Source organism: Gossypium hirsutum, chromosome A11 (assembly GCF_007990345.1).
Source record: "Gossypium hirsutum isolate 1008001.06 chromosome A11, Gossypium_hirsutum_v2.1, whole genome shotgun sequence".
Taxonomy (NCBI): domain Eukaryota; kingdom Viridiplantae; phylum Streptophyta; class Magnoliopsida; order Malvales; family Malvaceae; genus Gossypium; species Gossypium hirsutum.
Genome location: NC_053434.1, coordinates 101,384,886 through 101,400,576, shown reverse-complemented (window position 1 = coordinate 101,400,576; position 15,691 = coordinate 101,384,886). Strand labels below are relative to the sequence as shown.

General features: G+C 35.1%; 1 protein-coding gene across 5 annotated transcripts; it reads left to right on the top strand.

The window, feature by feature from the left end:
• The first annotated feature begins 4,347 nt into the window (after positions 1-4,347).
• On the top strand, positions 4,348-13,678 carry LOC107892975 (zinc finger BED domain-containing protein DAYSLEEPER). 5 transcript variants are annotated; one of them, XR_005905185.1, is made up of 4 exons: positions 4,348-4,679; positions 5,804-7,785; positions 7,875-7,942; positions 13,389-13,678. XR_005905185.1 is itself a non-coding variant. In XM_016817985.2 (4 exons), the coding sequence occupies exons 2-4, from the start codon at positions 5,817-5,819 to the stop codon at positions 7,940-7,942; spliced, it is 357 nt and encodes a 118-aa protein (XP_016673474.1). In that variant the 5' UTR covers positions 4,348-4,679; positions 5,804-5,816; the 3' UTR covers positions 7,943-8,053. The 5 variants fall into 5 exon arrangements, 2 of the variants coding, with proteins under 2 accessions (XP_016673474.1, XP_040937877.1); XR_005905186.1 differs by lacking the exon at positions 13,389-13,678 and adding an exon at positions 12,545-12,563; XR_001682689.2 differs by lacking the exon at positions 13,389-13,678 and adding an exon at positions 8,064-8,326.
• The last annotated feature ends 2,013 nt before the right edge of the window (positions 13,679-15,691 follow it).

Below are 15,691 nucleotides of genomic sequence, written 5' to 3'. Positions count from 1 at the left end.
AATGTGATTTTCCTTAAGTGGTAACAATCAGAATATTTCAACTTCATATATGAATGCATCGTTATGTTATTTGGGTTTGAAGGACTTAGCTGCATGAACATTAGGAAAATATAAATAAAATCCGAATGTTGTCTTTCAAATTATTGAATTCTTGTGTATCCAATTAAAAGAGAACGACATTGATAAACAAAAAATTATTTATGTAAAGTGGGGATGAATGTTAAGTTGGACATCGTTTCATGCTAAGAAAAGGGTGAAAGTAGTTGGTACATCCTAAATTATTTTAAATTGACCTTTATACCATTAAATGAAGTAATTTAATATTATATTATCAAATTTTAAATTTTATTTTATTTAATTCTTTTTAATAATATGAAATTAAATTAATTTATATAATTGTAGAGGAATTTATTAGAATAAATCTGTTATAGAGAAACTTAACAATCACTCTCACCATGAGAAATGTGTTAATAAACAAATGATAAAACCGATCTAATACTTAAACCGATCAATTTTCGTGCTAATATAAATAAGATTAAGATAAATAATTAAGGAGAAAGATGAATATACAATAGAAAGTCCTCTAATTTTGAAGAAAAATATGGGGAAAGTGTTAAGTATATCTAAATGCTTCAAATATTTATTTGATTATGGATGTCGTGGTTCTGCTGTAAGCTTCCACACAAAAAAAAATCCAATTCAATCAATTTATACAATAATTTTTAAAAGTATTTCCTTAAAGTATTTTGGTATAAGCATCTAATAAAGGTTAGTATTGCATAAAAAATATTGGTATCTCATCTTCAAAAATGTTCATATTTAATTATTATTCATTTAAAGTATTATGATAATCACTCTCGACTAGAAATTAAAATATTTGGGGAACACGAGAAAGTCTGAATGACTGGAACGCTGTTTGTGGCGGATTTTGTGGTAAGAGCGAGTCACACAGGGTCGAATAGTGGTGTTGGTCGGGCTACGAAGAAGGTTCACCGGAGATCAGACGTGCCACCGGATATTAAGGGGAAGGCAGATACTGGTGGGTACTATGGACAAGGCATCTTATAAGGCGACTTTGTTGGGATCGTCCGTTTTTTCCGATGCTATGCTAAAAGCGGAGGAGTTTGAATTCCAAGAGACGGACATTATGACGAAGATGATGGATGAAATTCTATCGATTACATTCTTGGAATGGGCTTATAAGTTTATTGAATAAATAACGGTGAAAACTCTTATGACGAAATGTAACACCCCTTACCCATCTCCGTTGCTAGATTAGGGTTACAAAGCATTACCGATCAATCGAAAAGAATTTATCATTATAACATTAAATAAATTAAACTTATTATAAACCAATCAATCATATGCATTTCATCCTTAAATCGAGCCTTCGAGGCCCTAAAAATAGCTTAGAAGCAATTCAGGGCTAAATTGAAAGAATTTAGAAGTTTTAAGAAAAAGATGCAAAAATGTGAAAACAAGAGTCACACGACCGTGTGACATAGCCCAGGCCGTGTGACACTTGAACAAAGGGACACAGGGCCATGTCCCAGCCCGTGTCCTTACCCGTGTAACTTACTGAGTAGGGTCACACGGCCGTGTTGCAAGTCGTGTGTCAGGCCGTGTAACTCTCTAAGTTTCCACACACAGCCATGTGTTAGGCCGTGTAACTCACTGACTTGAAACACTAAGAAATTTCAAATGACACACGGCTATGTCGCCAGCTCGTGTGTGTCGCCAGGCCATGTGCACGGCCGTGTGGTAGCCTATATGATCCATAATTTGATCCTTAAATTAGGCCATTTCAAGTTCAATTCCTACCTAACCATTTATATCATTTGGGCACGCGTACAATGGATTTAAACATCATTAAAACACACATATCATGCCATTTCAAACACCCTAATTCATCTAACCAATATGTCATTCAAAGGCACCACAATTGTATCAAAACATCATTTACCAAAACAAGTCAATATTGCCATATTCCAAGCATACCAACCTAGTTCCTTTCCTACTAACTAACATCCCATATGACCATTTGCATAGCACCACAAACATACCAACAAGGAACTTATACACAAGCACATAAAAGTGATCAAAATGACATAACTTGGCAATGTATTAAGGTTTATCAAACCAAACATAAACTTCAAAGCATTTACATACCAAATCACCATTAACACATTCATAAACTACCATTACAAAAGATCATATACATGTCATTATTAACCTTGGCCAAAATACTCAAAACTGCCAAAATGGTTGTTGGATAGTGTGATAGGACTCCGACGAGCTTCCAACCGATCGAGCTTCTGATAATCTATAAAACAAAGGAAAGTAACTACGTAAGAAACGAGTGCTTAGTAAGCTCGTACAAACTTAAACATAACTTACCATTTCATTAGCACAATTCATAGTTTAAGCACAAAATCATTATCAATGCCATAAGCTTAGTATAAGCCTATACAACATCATCAAACTCACAAGTTAGTGCACTTGTCTATGATGCAAATGAATTCAACCATAAGATAAGTAGATTTCCATACATAAACACATCATTTAATTCATCAATGTTTTCATAAGATCATGATTCATCCCATTTGCATACTTACATTTTCATTTTCTTTTCTTACCCATTGAACCATCTAGAATTCCATCGGATACTCAAGAATGCTCACACATAGTGTCTCTTTTCATATAACTGTAACCTTTCCTTTACATTAATGTTAACACTAGCTGTGAAATGGACCTGTTCACACGAGCTGTGGGTCAGAATGTAAGCTACATGATGCTACTCACACGAGCTGTGGAGAATCCTCAACAAATGTAAGACCTCACCCATCAGTAGGACATTCAGGACCAGCACCCGAAAACATCAAATCCCTAATGACATTTCATTTGTATCTTAAGAATTCTTAAGGTTCAAACGGGACTCATTATCCGTCAATTCATCATAGCATTGATACACTTATGTTCAAATTTAAAATAACATAGCAAATAATCAATTTAGCTAACATTAAAATGATTATAGTTCATACGAACTTACCTCAATAACAAGGGTCGTAGAAGTAGAATTCGAACTAATCCGAAGCTTTAGCTTTTTCTCGATTTAAGTCTGATTGTGGTTTACCTTGATCTAAATAAATAATTTCATTCAATTAAGTGCTTCTAGGATTCAATTTAATTCATAATTCATATTTATGCAAAATTACAAAATTGCCCCTAACATTTTAACTTTTTATAATTTAGTCCTTAAGCTCATAACTTGAAATTTAACCATTTTAATCCTTCATACTAGCTAGCCGAATTTCATAGGGACTTATACCAACCCACTTAAACCAACATTTCATAATAAAACCCGTGGATTTACACTTTTAACAATTTAATCCATGTTTCAAAATTCATCAAAAATCACTTAACAAAATATGTTTATTTAACAACCAAAGTTAATAATCTATCAACTAACATAAAAACATATTAAAAAAATCCATGGCAAGTCCTTCAACCTTTAACAATTTTGCAAATTAATCTCCAGGCTAGCTAGATTAAGATAAAACAAATTCAAAAACATAAAAATCGATGAAAACTGGGCTTAAGAACTCACCATGCAATCACAATATGTTGGCCGAACCTAGCTCACTTATTTAATGGCTAATTTAGGTTTTTGAAACAAAATGAGGAAGACAACATCTTTCTTTTTTATTTTATTAACTTGAATTTTCTTTTATTTACTAATTTACCATATCAAAATTTCAATAAAACCTTGTCCATGTACATCCACTAACTCTTTAAAAGGTATAATTACTATCTTAGTCCATTAGTTTAAAATTTCATAGCCATTTAGCCTTTTTAACTAATAGAATTCAATTTTTACACCTTTTATGATTTAGTCCTTTTCACCAAATTAACCATTTAAACATCAAAATTTCTTAACAAAATTTTAATACGACCTTAATATAATCTTGTAGACATTAAATAAATATTAAAATAATAATTCACTTGTCAAAATTGTGGTCCCGAAACCACTATTTTTGATACCACTGGAAACAAGCTGTTACACGAAAATTGGTTTTAATGTCTTGTTGAATAAGATCACGACTAGAGGTGTGCATGGATGGCCTGACCCGAAGGTCTGCCTAAAAGTTAGGAGGGTTTGGGTAAAAACATAGGCCCAAAAAATGGGCTTAAATAAAAAATGAGGCCCTTTTAGAAAAAGGGTCGGGCCTCGGGTAAGATTTTTTTGGCCTGGGCCCAGCCCGGCTCGACCTGAATTTTATATTAAATTATTATTATTTTTTAATCATTTTCTATTTTTAACTTTAACTTTACCCTTACCCCTTTTTTTTCCACTTTTATTTCGTGTTGTTGTTGCCTTCCTCTTCCTCCCCTTATTCCCAATTCCAAAAACCAATCCCTAGCTCACCACCACCTCCACCGATCCACCAATCCAGTTGTCTATCGGCCACCTCCAACTAGCCTCAAGCTCAGCTCAGCTTCTTTATTTTTGATTCTTCATTTACAATCTCGGTAGCAGATCCAATTGTATCTATCTTTTTCATTTGCGGTCTCGGTGCTCTCCAAAGTTTGGTCCTTACTAAGGCTCCCTATACTGCTGGTTGCTGCTGTTGAAGACTGCTGTTGTGCCTTACTTTATCTCAGAAGGCCTTTTCTTCATGGTAAGCTTCTTATTCATCTTCTTTACTGCTTCCATACACACCTCTACATACATAGATCTGCTTTCTCTTAACTACCTAATTACAGTTACCATTAATTTAATTACCCTAGATTATTTAATTTCAACCACTGGAAACCAAGCATCATTAATGCTACTTAATCTTATAAACTATCTTAGGGTTTAAATTAAATTTTATTACAATAATTAATCACTGGTCAAAACCAATGTAATGATACTTATTATTATAATAATAATGCATGTGAACTAATTGCTTTGTGTGTTTTTTATCAAGTAGGCCAGTAAGGTACTATTTTTTATGCTTTATATTTTATTTCAATATTATTTTAATTTTTAAATCTACATTCAGAATTCTTTTAAATAAAATTCCAGAACATAAAATTTTAATTTAGAACCTAATAAATAAGTTAGTAAACTTTAATTTATATATTTAAAATTATATATTTTTCTTGGTACATATTTTTTCTAAGAAAATGTATTATTATAAACCTAATTTAGTGTTGAACAATAATTGATAAGAAAAAAATGAAATGAAAAAGATAGGTTAGAGAAAAATATGGTCACAAAATGCTTAATTATTCAGGGTCCAATCCATTTATGTATGTAGTTTTGTGGCTTTGGTTGGTGATACTAACAGACAAACAAAGATATGGAAGGTTTGATATATATGTTGTTATAAATTATAGTGATTTGAAATGTTTGATATATTTTATGGGGATTTTATTTCATTTTGAAAATGCTTGATATGTATGTTAATTTATTTGATTATTCATAGGCTTAATTTTGTGTTCTTATTTATATCGATATTGGTAGTTAGCCTAATGATTTCTATTAGGCTTTCCTTTTATTTTTCCCTTTATTATTTTTTTGTCGTTATTTCATGCTCTCAATGCTTTGTAGTCTATTATTTTTTGTAAGACTGAAAATTGGCTATTTTTGGGGTTTCAATGACTATTTAATTATTGTCAAACTATAGTTGATTTTGTTAAGCTTGTGGTAGATATTTAAATAAGATAAAGCCATTTGGTCTCAATTATAAATTGTATTATAATTATTAGATATTTTTAGTAGGAAAATTAATAATCTTTTGGTTTATTTGGATTTCAGGACTTGAGTTTTTATGACTATGGCTAGTTCGAATAGTCCTATACTTGTGGACGATGGGTTTAATGAGTATGAAAGTGCTCCCAAACGTCAAAAGTATACCACTTCAAAGGTGTGGGATAAAATTACAAAGCTTGAATGCGAGAACAAAAATGAATTGAAAGCACAATGTAATCACTGTAAGAGTATCTTCTCTGCTAAATCTTCTAGTGGAACCTCTCATTTAAGACGTCATCTAAATAGTTGTTTGAAAAAGTTAATAAGGACATCACTCAATACACCATAGCCGCTCAACCATCGTTAGGAGGTGTTCCATTTATAAAAAAACTACGAGTTTGATGCTGATGAGTGTCGTCAAGTTGTTTCTACTTTTCTTGTGTGTGGCAAGCATTCATTTAGGACAGTTGAAGAACTGGGATTTCGACACATGATGAGAATTGCTAGTCTAATTTTAAGAATATAAGTAGATATACAGCTGCTAGGGATGTCCTAATGTATTATGCAAAAGAGAGAGTTCGTGTTAAAGAAGAGTTGGCTAAAGCACCTGGTTTAATTTGTCTAACTTCTGATAATTGGAACTCGGAGCATACTAATGATGAATATATTTTCATTACTGCTCATTAGGTTGACAAAGATTGGAAGCTACAAAAGAGAATCATAAGGTTTAGAGCTTTATTTCCTCCGTATGATGGTTTGAACATAGCGGATGAACTTGTTTTATGTTTATCTCAATGGGGTATAGACAAGAAAATTTTTAGCATCACTTTGGATAATGCTTCTTATAATAATGTTATGGTTTCTTGTCTTACAAATCGTTTTCGTGCAAACCGAGCTATTTTGTGTGATGTTTTTTTTTCAAGTTAGATGTTGTACACATATATTGAATCTTATAGTTAAAGTTGGTTTGGAACTTGCTGATGATGTTGTTGGTAGGATTCGAAATGGAATTAAGTACATAAAAAAGTCAGGAATTCTTAGGAAAAGATTTTATGATGTGGCTGAAAAAAATTTTCATTTGAATGTGACCAAAAAATTGCGTCAAGATGTGTGTGTGAGTTAGAATTCTACTTATTTGATGCTTAAATCTTCTCTTTACTATAAAAATGTGCTAGATTATTGGGGCCAATGGGATAAAGATTATCAAATATTTGCCCTTTCTAACGAGGAGTGGAGAAATGTTGCTATTCTTTGCAAATTTTTGAAAGTCTTTTATGATGTGACTTGTGTTTTTTCTGGTTCTAATTATCCAACGGCTAATCTTTTTTTTAGAGGGGTTTGGAAGGTTCACAAAGTCTTACTTGATACAGTTAAATGTCGTTATTCATTTTTAACTCCAATGGTTAAGCAAATGCAAGAGAAATTTAATAAATATTGGGCTGAGTATTCGTTGATATTGTCATATGCTGCAATTTTAGATCTTCGTTACAAGTTGAGTTATGTGCAGTATTGCTTTACTACAATCTATGGTATTCATGCTTCAGACTTTTTTGAAACCATTTTTAGCAATCTTAGACTCTTGTTTGACGAGTATGTTAAGAAATCCAAATCCATGTCTTCCTCTTTGGCTGGGAGTTCTAATGTTTCGGATAAAAATCCTGTTGATTCTAGTTTGGATGAACACAATGTTAATAGTGTTGATTTTAGGGGAGATTTTAATGAGAGTGATGATTATAAACGGTTTTTAAATGAATCTAGCACTAAGAGTGAAAAGTCATAGTTTGACATTTATTGGGAAGAACTGGAGCTTGAGTTGAATAGTCAAATAGATGTTTTGGATTATTGGAGCAAAAGTTTAGTTCGATATAATGAGCTTTCATTATTAGCTCGTGATCTTTTAGCAATTCCAATATCGACTGTAGCTTCCGAATCGGCTTTTAGCATGGATAAGAAAGTTATCACACCTTTGAGGAGTTCACTTAAGCCAAAAACGGTTCAAGCCGTTGTTTGCTTGGATGATTGGATGCGACCTAAGGGATTTTCAACAGGTAATTATTATTCTCGTTTTATTGTTGTAATTTTATATTATTTTTTTATCAATTTTATTATCTAATTATTTATTCTTATTTCATGTTAGAAATTGGTTGCAAGAATGATGATGACGATGAGGACGATGAGGACAATGTTTCTTCGATTGCTTTTTAGGTTACCTTCTTTTTTAATTGTTGACAATTTAATTTAGCTTACAATTTATAGTTTGTTATAAAATTAAATATGTCGATTGGTTAATGTATAGATATTGTGGTTGGTTGATTATATTTTGCAGGTTTTTGGTGTTGTTGGTGATGTTGTTTTCACTGTTGTTTTTTTATGCTATTTTTTGTGATGTTTTGTTGTTGTTTGGTGTTGTTTTGTTGCTGTTTTGGTGCTGTTTTAATGCTTATTTGGTGTTGTTTTGGTGCTACTTTTTGTGGTGTTTTATTGTTCTTTTGCAACTATTTATTATGTTGTTTGTTGATGTTTTTAATATTATTTCGATATTGTAAAACTTTTGTTTATTATTAATTTGGTTATTACTTTAGGTTCTAATTTGTTTCAATTTTAATATAACCACTTTTTATTATATTTTCAATTTGTGTATTGTTTTAAGAATTGTTTTAGTCTCATTTTTTATGTGTTTCTTGTTTTAATATTTGTTTTTATGTTTTTAAATGTATTTGATTTATTATATTTTCAAATTTTTTATTCAATGAAATAAGAAAAAAAACTAATATGGGTTGGGCTGGGCTAGCCCGGGCCTAGAAAGTGGGCCTAAAATTTTGTATAGGCCCAGCCCCAACCCGGTCCAGCGCATGCACACCTCTAATCATGACATTACGGAATCCCAAACATCCTCTCCAACTTATGGATTTGGAAAACAACTATTACCTTGTTCATTTCGATGATGATGAAGATTATAATAAGGTTTTGATGGGTGCCCTATGGGTGATTTTTGGTTAATACTTGCCTGTTCGTCCATGGTCGCCATTGTTCGCAACTTCTTAAAATGAGATTGATGTCCAAGTTGTTTGGATAAGATTGACAGTTTTATTGAAAAGCTACTACTTGGATTTTCTCTTAAAAGCTATTGGTCAAGTTATCGATCCGGTGTTGAAAATAGATGAACACACAGATAGTGCAAAAAGGGGTCGTTTTGCTCGAATGGCTATTTGCGTTGATATGAGGAAACCTTTATTGCCGAAGGTCAAGATAAAGGGTAGAATGCAATGAATCAAGTATGAGCCACTGCCTAATATTTGTTTCAATTGTGAACTTTATGGACATAGCTCGAAGGTGTGCTAAAAAAATCAAACGTCCTTGCCGATGAATGGGCATGATCATGTTTCCCTGAAGTTGAAGAATGATGGTATCCAACGATGAGTAAAAGAGGAAAACTACGGGCCTTGGATGATCATTGAACACTGGAATCAGCGTAATGGCCGAAGTATGAGAGACAAGCTAACTAGTAATCAAGGAAAGAATATTGGCAGATCTCGTTTTAATGTTTTAAACAAGATTCAATGAGAGATTGGGACAGAAGAGATTTCTTACAATAAAAAGATACAAATTGGAAAGCCTGTAAATGTAAAGAATTTTATGGGACTGGTTAAAATCCAAAAGGAAAAGGTACCAAGAATAGTAATTTTCCAAAATAGAATAATTCAAACACAAAAGGGAAGGGCATTCATGTGGCTAGTGGGCTCAAAAATGGCTTTAATATACTTAAGTTGGTTAATGGTACTAATGGATCGTCATCTAATAGTGGACATTTGGTTTTTTTATGATGGGTCGAAAATGGGCAAGAATATAGTAACGGATAGGGATGAGCCATTTTCTTTTTAGCCAATACAAGTTTGGGCCCCGTTGGATTCCATGAAACATAAGGCAATGAAAATAATGGACAAGAAGACTTCAATTTTGGTTTTTGGTAAGAAGAATGGTAGTTTCAGATTTGGTGAGATTAGTCAATCAAGTGAAAATTCAAGCCAACAACCTATGGGCTTGAAGGAGTTTCAGCCAACGCGACCACGGGATATGGAAGTTAGGAACTCTTATCAGGCTGTTGTAGAGGTGGGAACAGCGTTGGAGAAAATTGTTATTGCGATTGAACATGATTCACAGACTACAAATGTCGAGGTTGATGACAACGACTTTATGGAGGTAATTGAGGTTTACTCTAGTCGCAATGATGAGAATATGTAACACCCCTAACCCATATCCGTCGCCGGAATAGGGTTACGGAGCATTACCGAACTTATCTCTTAAACAATCATAAATTTCACATTCATTTCTCAAATCCAAACAAAAGTTATTCAAATACAGTCATATAGTCCCTAACACGAGCCCTCGAAGCTTAAAATAAGCATTAGAAGTGGTTCGGGACTAAATCGAATACTTAATAAATTTTTAGAAATTTAAAATGGGACTAAATTTTGAAAGCACAATGTAATCACTGTATGGACATTCAAAATGGGATCACAGGGCCGTGTCCCAGCCCATGTCTGACCCCGTGTAACTCTCTGACTTGGGTCACACGGCTAACCACACGCCTGTGTAACTAGCCCGCGTACCCTTCGAAATGGCCTTACACGCCCGTGTGCCAGGTAGTGTGCTAGGCCGTGTGAAAACTGGAGGGTTTACTAACTTGTGTCACACGACCAAGCCACAAGCCCGTGGGCTAGGCTGTGTGAAGCTACTAACTTGATTTCTAAATAAGTACTAGGGGACACACGGCCGTGTCACCTGGCCGTGTGTCACACACGACTGAGACACACGCTCATGTCTCTACCCGTGTGGACAAAAATATGTCATTTTCCAAGCCTTATTTCTCACCCAAAGTGGCACCAACCTACACATACCCAAATAGCATATGACCATATCATCAATAGGATTCAAACCAATCTCAACCAAGTCCAAATCATGCTATACCAATACCAATAACCATAATACCCATAAACATCACAATTTTCCATTTCAAAACATACCAATATCACTTTCAAGTATTCACCTAAATGGTCATTTTCATATATACATTATCTTTCCTTATATTTAGCATGGTAATACATTCTCAATTTCACTATTTGGTACCAAAACACAATCTCACAAGAAAGGCAATCATATAGCAACTAAACACCATATTTCACAAGACCATATATACATATATTCATTTCAAAATATATGACTACTTACAAGCCAATTCAAATGGCCAAAATTCATCAAGACATAAATGCTATATTAGCCAAAAGATCTATACATTCCATATAACCAAAATACATTAAGTCCAAAATTACCAAAACAACTGCTGGATAGTGTGATGAGATCTCCGACAACTTTCAATCTGAGCAAGCTTCAAAATCACTATAAAACACGAAAAAGTAAACAAAGTAAGCTATTAAGCTTAGTAAGCTCGTATGTCTAAAAAGTATATTTTACCATTCATTCATAATTTAAGTAAATAAATGTGACAGCCCAAAATTGACCCTAGTCGGGAAGTGGTTTCGGGATCGCTAAACCGAGTCACCGAAATGTTTGAATGTGATATTTATTGTCTAGAATATGTAATTATGAATGTGTGAAAATTTCAAGCTTCGATTTAGTCGATTGCATGTGAATTTAGTCAATAGGACTTATGTGCGACATTTTTGAAATGTGATAGGTCGAAGCATAAGGACCCATTAGTGCATGAAATAAAAAGGGGGACTTGCATGTCAAATTCCCCCCCTAATTAGTAGTGGCCGGCCATGACAAGCATGGTAGACCAAGTGTGATGGGCAAGACATGTCATAGACATGTTGTGTTGGTGCATCATGGGTGGAAAAAATAAAATAAGGAGCATGGGCATAAAATAATGAAAGGGAATATGATGAAAAAAAATGTGTGGTTGTTTCCCCCCCCCATTTCCGTGAGTTAAAGAAAAGAAAAGAGAAAATTTTGTTCATCCTTTTTCATCTTCATTTGGCCGAAAATTCTAAGGAAGGAGGAAGGAGTTCTTGCTTCATGTTTGGTTTGGAAGAGGATTAGGAGGAGGTTTGGCCATACTTATATCTAGATCAAGGTATGTTTGAGGTTGTGCCATGAGATTCATGCATGTTTTTAGTTGCTAGCTTGAGTTCTAATTAGCCCATGGTTCAAATCTTTGCTATGTCATGGGGATGATATTCGGCCTAGGTAGATTTTGTGTTAAAGCCATTGCATGCTAAATATGAAGCTTGTTAATGATGCATGTGATGGTGGATTGATGATTCTTGAATCTTCTTTTTAGCATTTTTGAGTGAGCACATATGTGCATTGGTTGCTAGATGGAGAAGAATCGGCTAGCAAGTTGTGTGCTAAGGCCGAATATAATTTTTGTATATTAATGAGTAATGCATGTGTTAAATTGATGGAAAGGGAGAGGATGCTTTACTAGTGTATATATGTGTGTATTAGCCAAGTTTTGAACTTGAAACAAAAGGGTGTTTAGTCAATACAAGTGACCATACTTGTAGAATGTATTAAGTGTTGAAATCGGCCCCAACATAGACATGCATATTCGGCCATAGGAAGGAGATTGGTGTTGCATGTATTCGGTTAGAGGCAAGCATATTGATGCTTTTGTCTTGGCTTAGAAAATTCAGCCAAGGGGGAAAAATTAGCTAAAATGTTGAGTTTGATTCATGATTCCGTACATATGTGACTTTAATGTCTAATGTATAAATATGGGCTAAGTGCCTTGTGTTCCTCTTTTCGATGCTAAAATGATTAAATAAATTTATTTGTTTAATTAAGCTCAAGAGCAAAGGGGAACTAAATCCGATAAAGGGAAGGAAAAAGTGGTCGAATAGCTATCGGAATCGTTCGACAACACCCGAGGTAAGTTCTTGAGTAAAAGAGCTTAAATTATGATTTGATTAGATCATGTTTTAAGCAAATTAAAATCATGCTCTTTGTGTGGCTATTGAGCCGAAATTGCAAGAATGATAAATGTCTTGTGTTTGAGTTTTGCTAACGAAAACGAAATACGAATGTGCCATGATTTATTGTTAAATGTGCATGGTTATTTGAATGATGTCCGGGCTAAGTCCCGAAGGCTTTGTGCTAAGTGACCATATCCGGACTAAGATCCGAAGGCATTTGTGCGAGATACTAATTCCGGGCTAAGCCCGAAGGCATTTGTGCGAGTTACTAAATCCGGGTTAAGTCCCGAAGGCAATTGTGCGAGTTACTATAACCGGGCTATGTCCCGAAGGCATTTGAACGAGTAGCTATATCCGGTTAAATTCCGAAGGTACGTGATTTGGGAATGAATGATCTTGCTATAAAAATTTCAGTAAATACTCTAGAAACATCCCAACATTGAGGTATGTTTCGTATGTGCTTGAATTTAGTTGAGCCCTTACAAATAAGTATTCGCTCAGTTGATAAACGAGCTACCGGCCTTTGGCTAAGTTGATCTTTTGTGTATGTACATAAGGGTTGGTAATGTGAAGCAAGTATGATATTGAAAAATTGTGCATATGAAATTATCCGTTTAGCTACATGAATGCTATACTTTTGTGGTGCTGGAATTCCTTGCTCAAAACTTACTAAGCATAAATTGCTTACTCCGTTTCTTTGATCCTCTGTTTTATAGATTTTGGTTCTCCAGCTATCGGACTCGGGATTTTGAAGTCGAAGTCGCCCACACTATCAAAGCCCCCTCCCCTTTTTGGTACAATTTTGGTTGAACTTCGAAATGGCATGTATAGGACTACCCGTTTGTTGTGGGTCATGGACCCTTTGGACTTGTATAATTTTGGATAGCCATGCGAAAATGGCTTATATATGTTTGAGTATAATGTTATAATCATTTGGTGTAGATATGCTTGACAAGGATTGGCCATGGGAATGGTTAATCACTATCATAAATTGTGCTATTTATGCAAAAAGGGCTAGTTGAATCATGGAAACTATGAAATAGGTAAAGTCTACCTTAAAGGCAGATGCTGATAGCAGCAGTGATGTAGATTTGGAAAATCACTAAAAATAGTAGGAATGGAATTAAATAGTGAATAAAATATGTAAAAGAACCTTGATGAATCTATTTTCATAGGAAAGTAACGAAACAATCATACAGACAGTATGTTAAGAGATATTCAGGTTCTTGTGAGACAGGGCCAGAACGGTTTCTGGATTTCCTATTCCGACTTTAGAAATTCATTACAAATTAACCAGAGACAATTAGGAGTCAAGCCATATATGTATAGATTCCTCTCTGAGTCCAGTTTCTATAGAAACAAACGGCATCAGTATTGAAGCCCTGTACAGGGAGATATCCAAGTCGTAATGCGCAAAGGTCAGTATAGTCGGTCCCTGTAACATGGGATGCTTTGACTAATAAACTGTACTAATTGGCCCAACTAAAAATTCTAGAAAAAATATGTAGATGGGGATTTGAGTCTAGTTTCAGGGAAAATTTACGGAACTGGATTCCGAGTTTCTGAACTCAAGATATGATTTTTAAAGTGACTAGTACGCAGATTGGCAGTGTCTGGGAAATTATTTTTTTAAAGTCTGTTAACACCTCGTGTTCGACTCCGGTGACGGTCTCGGGTTCGGGGTGTTACATTTGATTGGTATCAGAGCTACGGTTTAGTCGATTCTAGGACTACCGTAATGCGTTGGGTCTAGCTATACATGCCATTTTATGTGATTATTTGATAGTGTGGTGATTTCTGACATTTGCAAATGTGTTTATTTATAGTAATGGATCCCGATCCCGACCGAGCGGTAGCTGATGATCTTGAGAGTGTAGCGCCTGCTCCCGCACAAGGGACAGCGCCGGTGAACTCTCAACCTAATGCTAGTAACCCGAATGATGAAGCTAGACAAGCTTTCTATAGCGTGATGAATGATTGGTTCAACCAATACATTCGAACTAATACGGCTGTTCCACAACCTCCCTTCCCGACTAATACAACCCCCGCACCTACAATACCTCCTGTAACTGACCAAATAAGGTCAAATAAGCCCCCAGTTGACAGAATCCAAAAACATGGGGCTACTGGATTTAAAGCTACGGATAGCGACGATACCGAACAAGCTGAATTTTGGTTGGACAACACTATCCGAGTACTCGATGAGCTATCTTGTACACCCGATGAATGCCTAAAGTGTACTATCTCCTTGCTACGTGATTCTGCCTACTATTGGTGGAGTACTCTGACTTCTGTTGTGCCCCGAGAGCAAGTAACTTGGGAGTTTTTCCAAACTGAGTTTCGGAAAAAGTATATCAGTCAGAGATTTGTTGATCAAAAACGGAAGGAATTTCTTGAGCTTAAGCAAGGTTCCATGTCGGTTACTGATTACGAGCGAAAATTTGTTAGACTTAGCAAATACGCTCGGGAATGTGTTTCGTCCGAGGCTATCATGTGTAAACGCTTCGAGGATGGGCTGAATGAAGATATAAAAATGTTCGTTGGCGTTCTTGAAATACGAGAGTTCGTAGTACTTGTCGAGCGAGCTTGTAAAGCCGAAGAGCTTAGAAAAGAAAAACAAAAAGTTGATGTGGGAACTGGAGAGTTTCGTAAAAGATCTTCGGGAAAGTCTCTTCAACAGGCATCGAAGAAATTTCGAGATGATGTGGGCTGGTCGAGAGGCACTTCGGGCCTTTTTAGACGAGATCGTGATCGACCCCCTGTGGGTACACGAGGCACTTCGGTCGCCAGTGTTGGGAATGAACGTCGAGACAGAACGAAATGTCGATATTGCGGTAAATGGCATTCGGGGAGTTGTAGATTCCCTGACCGCTCCTGTTACAAGTGCGGATCAGTTGACCACTTCATTAAAGATTGCCCGAGGTTGTCTGAACAGAATGTAAATCAGAGTGGGAAACTGGGTGCTACCACTGCTCGAGGTAGACCATCTGGAAATACGGGCAATGCTAGTGGTGGTCAG

What these genes read in the sequence shown, in the direction of transcription:
- LOC107892975 (XM_041081943.1), top strand. Translation starts at nt 5,817, where the DNA reads ATGACTATGGCTAGTTCGAATAGTCCTATACTTGTGGACGATGGGTTT. An exon ending in GAAAGCACAATGTAATCACT is followed by an intron (nt 5,980 to 7,638) that starts GTAAGAGTATCT and finishes GTGATCTTTTAG; the next exon opens with CAATTCCAATATCGACTGTA. An exon ending in ACCTAAGGGATTTTCAACAG is followed by an intron (nt 7,786 to 7,874) that starts GTAATTATTATT and finishes ATTTCATGTTAG; the next exon opens with AAATTGGTTGCAAGAATGAT.